General features: G+C 45.7%; 1 protein-coding gene across 1 annotated transcript in view; it reads right to left on the bottom strand.

The window, feature by feature from the left end:
* The window catches only part of LOC115462752 (uncharacterized protein HI_0077-like), a 28,896-nt gene extending 17,413 nt beyond the window's left edge, over window positions 1-11,483 (bottom strand). The window contains exons 1-2 of the mRNA XM_030192736.1: window positions 11,391-11,483; window positions 5,200-5,349 (exon numbers count right to left, since the gene is read on the bottom strand). Of these exons, the coding sequence (XP_030048596.1) occupies window positions 5,200-5,349; window positions 11,391-11,483 (243 nt within the window). The remainder of the gene's footprint in view (window positions 1-5,199; window positions 5,350-11,390) is intronic.
* Between the last annotated feature and the right edge of the window lie 1,142 nt (window positions 11,484-12,625).

Genomic DNA, 12,625 nt, shown 5'->3' with positions numbered 1-12,625 from the left:
CCCATAATAGGCTGTCTCAAGGACATTCCCCTAAAATACAAATAAACAGATATTTAAACCATTACCCCATTTTGAAGTATTTCTACATAAACAGTATCTAGCATACATTCAATTTTAACCAACCAAACACACTCACCCCGTGCTTATCTTAGCGTCAGCTAGGCAAAAGTTATTGGCCAAGATGGCGCCCGCTTTTTTTCAAACTAATTAAATAGGGTGTACGTAATGACGTTTCTCCAATGTTACAGACTTGTAAGCCCCGCCCCCAAACAGTAGTACCTATGGGATTAAATATTGAAATTGAATGGACTTCGCTAACTTAAAAAAAATCCCCCTTAACCACCGGTAGCGTGATTAGATCTTTAGGCTGCCGGTGGAACGCCTTGGGGGGGCGGGGCTTACAAGTCTGTAACATTGGAGAAACGTCATTACGTACACCCTATTTAATTAGTTTGAAAAAAAGCGGGCGCCATCTTGGCCAATAACTTTTGCCTAGCTGACGCTAAGATAAGCACGGGGTGAGTGTGTTTGGTTGGTTAAAATTGAATGTATGCTAGATACTGTTTATGTAGAAATACTTCAAAAATGGGGTAATGGTTTAAATATCTGTTTATTTGTATTTTAGGGGAATGTCCTTGAGATAGCCTATTATGGGCGAAACGTGCACGTCGGACGTTTGATCCCCTGGGTCCGACAAAATCATTAAACTAAGATAAGTTTTTGTAGTAAATTTATTTATAGAATTACTTGAAAATGATTGAAAATGAGAAAGGGAGGAAATAAGAACCGATGAAGAATTGGATGTTTTGTTCAATCGTTCCTATACTTTAAAGGACGATTTACATCACTGAGGTTCAAAAATAACTATATGTTTAAATGCTTGGATTGAGTATCTATGCGATTATTAATTAAGAGGTTAGAAAGACTTTGAAACTGGATTATTATATACTGTTTTGAGCTATAGAAAAAATCTGGTTTGAATATATATAAAATCATTTTTGCCGATTGATTAGTGTTATACTATATGACGATGGCATTTGAAGGATACACTGAAGATCAGATTCAGAAATTACTACAGCTACCTATGCTGCTGGATGAGGAGGAAAGCCCCAATCCCCATGGCTCCTGGGTGGATTTAGAAAATTTGTATAAAAGATTACTGAGAGCAGAATTGCATGCGAGTACTCTGGCACAATACCTTAGAAAATCATGGATACCTAGAGGACTGCGTATAATTAAAGAACCTAAAATTTTTGTAACAGATAAGGTTTTTGTTGAAAAATGGTCAGCTATTTTAAACAAATGTAGTCGTGATCTTATGGCTCTGATAGTCGAAACAACTATTCAAGCACAAACGGAACTGCGGGTTGACATCAACAATATGGAAGAAAATCTCAAAGGGACTGATACCATAGAAATTTACGATAAGAAACTGGAGGATTTGAAAAAAACGATGCAAACGATGAAAGATTCTATCAAACAAACGAAAATTAAAAAATTGAAAAGAGATGAAAGAGACTATCAACTTGGTAGAATATATGTTTGGAATAGAAAAGAATATAATAATATCCCTAACAAAAGAAGGGTAGCGTTTGAAGGTTCCTCTGAAGATAGTGGAGATTTAAGTACAGGGAGTGATCGCGAACAGGAAACTCAAATGGATGAACAACCTTATGATCTTCGGGATCAAAGTATAAGAACAAGAATGCAGAAACCTCAACTGAGACAACAACAACAACAGTTAAGAGGACAAAATAGATCGGGGGACTACAGAGGTCGAAGAGTACGGAAGCAATAGTGAATATATCATCTTTTCAGCTTTCAGAGGATCAATTGGATGTGCTTAATCTAGGTTTAGGTTTTGTGCCGACTACTCGTCATGATCCTTTTCATCTGCGAGTGGCTTTATATAGGTTTTTTAGAAAGTTACAATGTAAATTTTTTCATGGATCAACTATCAGCTCCAGATATTTCAATGGTAAAACCACCATCGAAATGGTACCCACCGGGACCGATTAATCCGATAGTACTTACTTTTAAAAATCTGGTACTTCGAGAATTGGATGAATTAGAGTGTTCGTTAAGTTCTGTGGATTTGAAAACGAATATGACGACGAGACAATGGATAGCTTTGGACAGTCTAATAAATGAACCTTCCATCATTGTTACAAGAGCTGATAAAGGAGGAGCTACAGTGGTATGGGATAAGACCCAATATATGGAGGAAGCTAAAAATCAATTGACTGATCTAAGCTCCTATGAACTATTGCTTCATGATCCTTTAAATGATCTAGAAAATGAAGTAAAAGAATTGGTCTCTCAAGCCATGAAAACTAATATGCTCACGGCTAGAGAAGGAAGATTTCTAATTGAAGATTGTCCTCAAACTCCAAAAATTTATTTTTTACCGAAAATTCATAAACGTCTGTCTACACCTCCAGGACGCCCTATAGTCTCCACTAAATCATCGATTCTGGAACCTTTGTCTATCTTTATAGACTGTTTTTTGAAGGAACGTGTGAGGAAAATGGATTCATATATTAGAGATTCTTCTCATTTTCTTACACAGTTGGAAGACATATCTGAAGTATCGAAGGTCACCTATTTGGTTACTCTAGATATTATATCTCTTTATACTAAGATTCCGCAGAATGGTGCTTTAAGAACTATTAAAGAGATTTTAGAAGCACGTCCGGAGGGTCAAAGAATTTCTACAGAGTTCATTATGAATCTGGCAGAATTGGTTATCTGTAAAAACTATTTTTGGTTTAATAAACAGTTTTACCTTCAAACCCAAGGAGTAGCGATGGGAGCAACGCTAGCCCCCTCTGTAGCCACCCTTTATATTGAAAAGATGGAATTAGAAGCTATCTACCTATCTCCATTTTTTAAATTTGTGAAATTTTGGAGAAGATTCCTAGATGATATTTTCTTTTTATGGATGGGATCGAAATGTGATCTATTGAAGTTTTTGGACTGGCTCAATAATATAAATTCTCATATTTCGTTTACTATGACTATGAATGAAACAGTTATTGAATTTCTGGACTTGCTAGTCTCTAAAGAAGGAGAAAAATTATCTACATCATTATATCGAAAACCTATTAGTAGAAACACTCTTCTACGTTTCAATAGTTTTCACCCATATCATCTGAAGTTTAATCTCCCGATTAGCCAATTTCTACGTGTCAGACGAGTTTGTTCTTCTTTAAATGAATTTAAGAAACAGGCTAAGGAGCTGAAAGAGAGGTTTTTGTCAAGAGGTTACCCAAAAGTGGCAATAAAAAGGGCATATACTAGAGCTAGATTTGCTCAGAGATCACTGTTGCTGCAGGAAACCTCGAAACTTGAAGAAGATTGTCTCACTTGTATTTTACCTTTTACGGAGACAAGTCAGAAAATTGCTAAAGTGATTAAGGATCATTGGCATATTATGCAGTTATATTCATGTTTTGAAGATCTACCTATGATTTCTTACACCAGGGGTAAAACTCTGGCAGAACGCCTTAGTAGAAATAAATTTGATACAAAAACTCTACAGTGAACAGGCAGGGCAAGCAAACTATTTGTGGCCACTGTCAATGGTGCTCTCGAGCGATAGTGGAGGAAAACTGGAAGGTACCAAATATGGATAAAATTATGAAGAGTAGATTGAATACTAACTGTGACAGTAAGAATGTCATCTATGCAATTTTATGCCCTTGTAATTTAGTTTATATTGGCAGGACTTCTAGATCCATAAAAACGCGATTAAATGAACATAAATCGAAAATCTCTACTCAAAATTTACAGGCTCCCTTGGTACTACTACTACTACTACTTAACATTTCTAGAGCGCTACTAGGGTTACGCAGCGCTGTACAATTTAACAAAGAGAGACAGTCCCTGCTCAAAGAGCTTACAATCTAATAGACAAGTGAACGGTCGGTCCGATCGGGGCAGTCAAATTGGGGCAGTCTGGATTCACTGAACGGTAAGGGTTAGGTGCCGAACGCAGCAGATCACTGGCTTCAGAAAAAACACACTTGGGAGGATATTAAATGGAGAATTATTGAATGTTTGGACTATCGGGAGGAGGGTGGGTCGATTAAAAAACTGTTGAACTATAGAGAGCAATTTAATATCTTTTTGTTTCAAACAGTAGTACCTATGGGATTAAATATTGAAATTGAATGGACTTCGCTAACTTAAAAAAATCCCCCTTAACCACCGGTAGCGTGATTAGATCTTTAGGCTGCCGGTGGAACGCCTTGGGGGGCGGGGCTTACAAGTCTGTAACATTGGAGAAACGTCATTACGTACACCCTATTTAATTAGTTTGAAAAAAAGCGGGCGCCATCTTGGCCAATAACTTTTGCCTAGCTGACGCTAAGATAAGCACGGGGTGAGTGTGTTTGGTTGGTTAAAATTGAATGTATGCTAGATACTGTTTATGTAGAAATACTTCAAAAATGGGGTAATGGTTTAAATATCTGTTTATTTGTATTTTAGGGGAATGTCCTTGAGACAGCCTATTATGGGCGAAACGTGCACGTCGGACGTTTGATCCCCTGGGTCCGACAAAATCATTAAACTAAGATAAGTTTTTTGTAGTAAATTTATTTATAGAATTACTTGAAAATGATTGAAAATGAGAAAGGGAGGAAATAAGAACCGATGAAGAATTGGATGTTTTGTTCAATCGTTCCTATACTTTAAAGGACGATTTACATCACTGAGGTTCAAAAATAACTATATGTTTAAATGCTTGGATTGAGTATCTATGCGATTATTAATTAAGAGGTTAGAAAGACTTTGAAACTGGATTATTATATACTGTTTTGAGCTAGTGGAATAGCAACATTCCATGTAGAATCTCAAAGAGTAGAAACATTCCATGTAGAATCTCCAATAATATCTGTTTTATTTTTGTTACATTTGTACCCTGCGCTTTCCCACTCATGGCAGGCTCAATGCAGCTTACTTGGGGCAATGGAGGGTTAAGTGACTTGCCCAGAGTCACAAGGAGCTGCCTGTGCCTGAAGTGGGAATCGAACTCAGTTCCCCAGGACCAAAGTCCACCACCCTAACTACTAGGCCGCTCCTCCATAAATCTTCAAGAGAAACATATTGGGTTTTACAGACTCATCCCCTCATCTAGTTTATTTCCATTCCAGCTTTACCCTCTGTTTGCTGGCAAGAATTAGATGGCAGTCTCACCAGCGTGCCTCCTTTCCCTCTCTTGATTCTCCCAGGATGCAGTACAGTAAGCTCTGCTTTTCTGCTGGGCTGCGCTGGAGGGTTCGCTCTGTCCGATTTCTGTGATCTTTCCAGAATTCCATACTCTTGTACTTGATGCGTCAGTGTTGCCTTGACAACAAAAGATTGACAGCATACATTAAAAGCTAATCTGCTTACAGTGGCATATCACATCATAATGTGACTGATTGAGATAGATATTGGAATTACGCCATATTAAGAACAAAAGAATAGCCATACTGGTCAGATCGACGGTCCATCCAGCCCAGTATCCTGCTTCCAACAGTGGCCAATCCAGGTCACAAGGGACCTGACAGAATCCCCAAATTTGTATGTGTTTTCGTTTACAGTGCTATGCATTTTGCTTATTTCTAATAAACAATTTGTAACTTTGACATCGCTGTAAATGTTTTCAATTGGTGTGCGATCATTGCTGTCAAACCTTTTAATTTAACATCTGACTATAATAAAAACTCACCCTCAACGTTCTGAGGACACTGACGTCAGTGAAGCCAGGCCCTGACTTCCTTCAAAAAGGTTCGAAGGTTCGTGGTGGTGAGGCCACCAAAATCGCTCCGGGCCCCACCCTCGAGGGCGGAGCAATGGCACAACAACGAATGGGGTTGGCAGGGTGGGAGACAGGGAGGGGGGGAATCACCTCGGGCCCCGCCCTCGCATCAATCGTCATGACGCTGGGGGCGGAGCAATGGCTATAACTAGCAAAAAAGGCCCGTTTCTTTGAGAGATGAAACAGGCGCTAGGAATGGTTTTTGTGTCCAGCGACCGTCCTGTTCCCGCGGCCCCCCCATGCAGGCACCCATGGCCAGGGACCCAGCTGTCCCCCAAACCCCCCTGCAGGCAGGCACCTGTCCGCTGCTGTCGCTGGCGCTCCATCCCCCGGCCCCCCCTGCAGCCACCCATGGCCAAGGATCCAGCTGTCCCCCCCAACCCCCCCTGCAGGCAGGCACCTGTCCTCTGCTGTCGCTCCATCCCCTGCCCCCCTGCAGCCACTCATGGCCAGGGATCCAGCTGCCCCCAACCCCCCTCCAGGACCTGTCCGCTGCTGTCCGCTGGCGCTCCATCCCCTGGCCCCCCCTGCAGCCACCCCATGGCCAAGGACCCAGCTGTCCCCCAACCCCCCTGCAGCATGCAGCTGTCCTCTGCTGTCGCTCCATTCCCTGGCCCCCCCTGGCAGGCAGGCAGCTGTCCGCTGCTGTCCGCTCCATCACCCGGCCCCCCCTGCAGCACCCATGGCCAGGGACCCCTGTCCCCCAACCCCCCTCCAGCAGGCACCTGCCCGCTGCTGTCGCGGCGCTACCATCCCCCGGCCCTCCCTGCAGCCACCCCATGGCCAAGGATCCACTGTCCCCCCCCAACCCCCCTGCAGGCAGGGCACCTGTCCGCTGCTGTCGCTCCATCCCCCGCCCCCCCCTGCAGCCAACCCATGGCCAGGGATCCAGCTGTCCCCCAACCCCCTCCAGGGACCTGTCCACTGCTGTCGCTGGCGCTCCATCCCCCGGGCTCCCCCTGCAGCCACCCATGGCCAAGGATCCAGCTGTCCCCCCAACCCCCCTGCAGGCAGGCACCTGTCCGCTGCTGTGGCTCCATCCCCCGGCCCCCCCTGCAGGCACCCATGGCCAGGGACCCAGCTGTCCCCCAACCCCCCTCCAGGCAGGCACCTGTCCGCTGCTGTCGCTGGCGCTCCATCCCCGGGCCCCCCCTGCAGCCACCCATGGCCAAGGATCCAGCTGTCCCCCAACCTCCCTCCAGGCAGGCACCTGTCCGCTGCTGTCGCTGTCGCTCCATCCCCCGGGCCCCCCCTGCAGCCACCCATGGCCAGGGATCCAGCTGTCCCCCAACCCCCCTCCAGGGACCTGTCCGCTGCTGTCAGTGGCGCTCCGCGATGCGGTGTGCATGTGAAAAATGGCCGGCGAGGGGCAGGGGGAGATGGCGTTTCGTGGAGTGTGTTGCTCCGCCCTCGTCGTCATCACGTTGTGACGCGAGGGCGGGGCACACACTCTTGGGCAAACCGGATATCTCGGCTGCTTCAAGTTCCGGTTGGAGGCTTCATAGAACGTTGGAGGTGCCTTTTATATATAGAGATGTTTATTTATAGCTATGTTCATTCTTATTGCTTGCACAGCCCTTGTTTGATGGTTTATTGTTTTTCATCCTTTTATGTATTTTGTCTGGGGTTTTTTCTACAGAAATAATCTGTTTGAGAGTCATTTATTGCTTTCTTCATAAACCACCTGTTTTGGAACCACTTCCTTTTTTGTTGCTGTGTTGTGGGACACGCCTGCTTTTTTTTAAAATTTTTTTTTAGAATCTCAAATACTAGCACAGATATGCTCATGCCAGAGCCATGCCACAGAAGAGCAATTCTGAACAATTAGGTAAGGACGTTATGCGTGGGCCGCAAAAGATTTGTTACTGGGTCACAGGACAAAGCCCAAGGAGCGGCAAAAGGGGGGCCTGCACTGGCATCGGCGTGTTTTTCACGTATACTGAGGCTCCCTTTTTACTGCAGCGAGTAAAATGTAGGTCTTGCTTTTCTGCAGGAAAGGCCATGGGGCAAGTAAAGCAATTGCCGTATGCCCATTTGGCGGGAGGTGGTCGTAAGGGTCCCACAGTAACCTGGAGGAAACTGGACTACTGCCGGGTACACACCAGCGCTACAAAAATGGGGGTGGGAAGTACCGCAGGGCTGCTGTGGTAGCCTGGTGGTACTTCCTTTTTAGCGAGTTGTAAGTTCGTGTTGGGCTTACCGTCACTTTGTAAAGGGGCCCTAAGGAAATTATAGGGTAAGGAAAAGGATAAGCAAAACAAAATTGTTATTTGCTGAGATTTTTTTTTTGGGGGGGGGGGGGGGTTCTCTTTGCGGTGGGGGGGGGGGAGGGACTTCCAGCTCAATCTGAACCAAGGTTGAGACTTGGCTCCATAACCCATCATCTGCAATGACAGGGGGATTTTTCCTCTATTTGACATCCCTTCCAACTCACTTTAGTCCAGTTCTTGCAGTGACTATCCTTTGCATGGTGCATTGCATTAAGGACTCTTTCGGAGCTCTGCAATCATGGATAAGGCTGGCAACTGGATCCAGATCCAGTCCTTGGTTTACCCCAGTGCATGCTAGGACTTGCAGTCTTGCTTTTCTTAGGGAATGCAGCGGGGAATCAGAACTACAAGCAGGGGCGTAGCCAGACCTTGGCGGGAGGGGGGGCCAGAGCCCGAGGTGGGGGGGCACTGTTTTAACCGCCTCCCCCCGCCGTCGACCTCCCCCCCCCCCCACTTTGGAGCCACTGCCGCAACTGCAACCACCGCCGCCACATCAAGTACCTTGTTTGCTGGCAGGGGTCCCCAATCCCCGCCAGCCGAAGAGGTCTTCTTCAGCGCCGGTCGACTCCGGCGCCTTCGTTATGGGATCATCTGTTTCTGACGCCTTATGTCCTGCACGGGGCTACATGCATGGTGCAGGACGTAAGAGCGTCAGAAACAGATGATCCCACAACGAAGGCGCTGGAGTCGACTGGCGCTGAAGAAAGCTCTGCGGGGATTGGGGACCCTGCCAGCAAACAAGGTACCTGATGTGGGGCGGCGGGGGCCAGGGCCTAATCTGTGGGGGCCCATGCCCCGGTGGCCCCATGTAGCTACGTCCTTGACTACAAATCCCTGCATGAAATGGGGATAAACCCAGGACTGATCATCCTGTCCTGTGAATCTGGATGCAGTTGGCAGTCTTAATCATGGATCCTCAATCTGGCCACTAGGTGTCCCTGTTGCACAATTACTGACTCCTTCCTTCCCTCTCCTGCCACAGTGGACTCAGGAAGTGGCTTGAGCTGGGAACGAATCCAGCTCCCTGATAGGGTTGCCATATGGCTCCAGAAAAAGGAGGGCACGTTGATCCAGTCTGGATTTTGTTTCCATTGAAAGCAAAGGTAGTAAAACCAGACTGGCTCAATCTGTCCTCCTTTTTCAGCCATATGGTAACGGCTGTGCATGAATGGCATCGGGTTGGTCCCAGCTGCCGTTTTACCATTTCAAATTCTTGAGCATTCTGCAGTTCAAATATTTCGTACGTTGCTAAAGCATGGTGAATCATTAAAAAGAGAAAGGGGGGAAATCTGATTTTATAGTCAGCTCTATTAATGTCTCAATTTAGGATCAGGTTTAAGGCAACCAATCAAGTGATGATGGTAACCGAGGGGACACCTTACAATCTTACCAGAAGCAGGGGGATTCCCTTAAAGGGATCATTTTATAAAATAAGTTTGGTGAGTAGTGGTCACACACGGGAGAATCCTATATATGGTGCCAAACTTTCCGCACAGAAAAGCGTTCTAAAAGACACAAGGCAGAAATGGTAGATCCATGTGAAAACACACTTACACGCACAGTTATAGACAGCTCCTAAGTGTTTCTGTGTGGGTCTGCAAAGGGGGTATGGCCATGACAGAGACACACATGGGCCAGCACCGTTCCCTAAAATACACACAGAGTTATAGAATAGTGAGGTCCGCGACAATCTGCACGCTGGCATTTACACCTGGTTTCAGTTGGTGTAACTCCTTGTGCCCAGAGTTGAGAGCACATCCCAAAAATGCTTATTACAGAACACCGTTCAGTGCTGATTTTTTTTCTGCGGCAAATTTTGAGCACCATTTACTGAATCCAGCCAATACTGCATAAATGGCCTCCATGAAATAACAACTAGTGTAAATGTACTCACTTGGACCGAACGTTGTGTACTTTGCCAGGGCAGGGCTTGGGTGGAGCCTATAAAATAGGTGATCTATGCGTGCATTTAAATTATTATAACTATGGACACTTACACCTGCATAAGTACATAAGTAATGCCTTACTGGGAAAAGGCCAAGGTCCAGCGAGCCCAGCATCCTGTCCACGACAGCGGCCAATCCAGGCCAAGGGCACCTGGCAAGCTTCCCAAACGTACAAACATTCTATACATGTTATCCTGGGATTTGGATTTTTCCAAGTCCGTTTAGTAGCGGTTATGGACTTGTCCTTTAGGAAACCGTCCAACCCCTTTTTAAACTCTGCTAAGCTAACCGCCTTCACCACATTTTCCGGCAATGAATTCCAGAGTTTAATTACGTGTTGGGTGAAGAAAATTTTTCTCCGATTTGTTTTAAATTTACTACACTGTAGTTTCATCGCATGCCCCCTAGTCCTAGTATTTTGGAAAGCGTGAACAGACGCTTCACATCCACCTGTTCCACTCCACTCATTATTTTATATACCTCTATCATGTCTCCCCTCAGCCATCTCTTCTCCAAGCTGAATAGCCCTAGCCTCCTTAGTCTTTCTTCATAGGGAAGTCGTCCCATCCCCGCTATCATTTTAGTCGCCCTTCGCTGCAATATAGGCATTATTCTGCCACTTATGCTAGTATTTATAAAGACAAATAAGCACTTGAAAATGTGCCCAGACTAGGTGTCCCCTTATGAAATTACCTGCAGGCAGGCTCAAGCGGGGGTTATGTCTCAGGGCAAGCTTCAAGGTGGAGGATGCTTTAATACAGATTCCTCACTTTCATTCCCAGATTGAGGTTTACTTATCCAGTTTCCTCACAAAGGCATCTTCCCCCTTTAAACAGACATTTCCAGGGCTACTTCTTTCCTGCCTGGGGCTCAGCTGCTTACCTGACTATGGCTACTGGGGCTTAGGTCCTGCTTCTTTATAGCTGGGCTTGCCCCTCTCCTCTGGATGGCCCGAATAATCCCCAGGGCTTGGTTGCATGCCTATGTCTAGTCTCGCACCACTCTCCCCTAGATTGCCCTAATAACCTCTGGAGCTTGGCTGAATGCTCCCCCAGCTTCTAAATCTGAACCCTTAGGCTTCCCTCGGTAACTCTCATCTTAATCCCTGGGAATACCTGGATTGGTCACTGCTGGAAGCAGGCCAATGGGCTAGATGGACCATTGGTCTGACCCAGTATGGCTTCTTTATGCTCTTATTCTGGTGCTCCTAGGGTCATTACATTTCTATCTCCTCCCATGGTCACTCCTGTGATGCCCTAAGGTGTCACACCCTTTATCTGACTAAAATGTTTCACATTTTCCAAAATTTCCCATATAAATGTGTAAATGTATGAAACCAGAGTGGAAGAAACCCCGATAGTATCTTACTTTCTCTTCAGGATCTGGAGTACAAAGAATCTTAGCAGCCCAGCTGCAGAGAGTGTTTTCCAGACTGCAAGCCTGTGTGCTTTCTGAAGGCATATCTGGAACGACAAAAATGTCAACCCGTCAAAACATTTCTCTTGGTTTGTTAGCAGAAAATGTTAGCATAGGGTTACCATATGTCCGGATTTACCCGGACATGTCCTCTCTTTGAGGGCATGTCCGGGCAACCAGGCGGGTTTTGCCAGCCTGCCCGTTTGTCCAGAAATCCGGACAAACGGGCAGATTGCTAGCCTCCCGTCCCCTTACTTACTAGTGCCCTGGTGGTCTAGTGACTGCTTCCGCCTTGTGTTTCAATGCTTTGTTTTGTTTCTGTGAGTTTGCTTTTGAAGCTTGATCCTGAAGGCCTGGCTCTAGAGCCACACCCTGCCCTTAGTGTCTGTATCTGTTTGACTTCCCTTGGCTTCTGCTTTTAGTCTAGCCCTGCTTTTGACTCTTGCTATGGTTAAGCTCCGTGTTTAAGCCAATCTCTGTGTTAGCCAATCTCTGTTCCTGTTTCCCCTGTCTGTTTCCTGTGTGTGTAGTTCTTTAATGTTAATTCTGAGAGTCTGTAGAAGCCAGCATTGTCCTTAATTACCTCACTGCTATGCAGGTGTGTCTGCTGTCTCTCAATCTGCCTGGCCTTTCCCTTCCAGCTGTGGATGCTGGTAAGCACATTGCTTCTTTGTTTGTTTGTTTGTCTTCCCTTAGTCTGCTTAATCCTTTGCCTGCTATGTTTCTGCTAAGTTCTGCTCCTGTTGTGTGTTTGAGCCAGGTCTGCCCCTGCTCTCTATCAAGCCATGTCCCTTTCAGTATCCTGTTCCCTGTCAAGCCAGTCCCTTTCAGACTCCTGTTCCAGCTAAGCCAAGTCCATTCTAGAATCCTGTTTCAGCCAAGCCAAGTCCGTTCCAGAATCCTGTTCCAGTCAAGCCAAACCAAGTCCGTTCCAGAATTCTGTTCCAGCCAAGCCTGTCTGAGAATCCTGAATCCTGTTCTGCCTGTGTATTGTCTTGCTTCTGTTATTCTGTTGCCTAGCTCCTACCCTGTCTTGCCTATCGTTGTGCTTTGTCTTGTTTCTCTTAGTCCTGTCCGGATCCAGTTCTTGCCTTATCCTTGTCTTGCCCTTTTCTGGACCCAGTTTTAATCTACTTCCGTGTGTTGCCTTGTCTTGCATTTCTGGGTCCCAGTCCCAGTTTTTAAAC

Source organism: Microcaecilia unicolor, chromosome 1, assembly GCF_901765095.1.
Source record: "Microcaecilia unicolor chromosome 1, aMicUni1.1, whole genome shotgun sequence".
Classification (NCBI taxonomy): Eukaryota; Metazoa; Chordata; class Amphibia; order Gymnophiona; family Siphonopidae; genus Microcaecilia; species Microcaecilia unicolor.
This window is presented reverse-complemented; position numbering and strand designations above follow the sequence as displayed.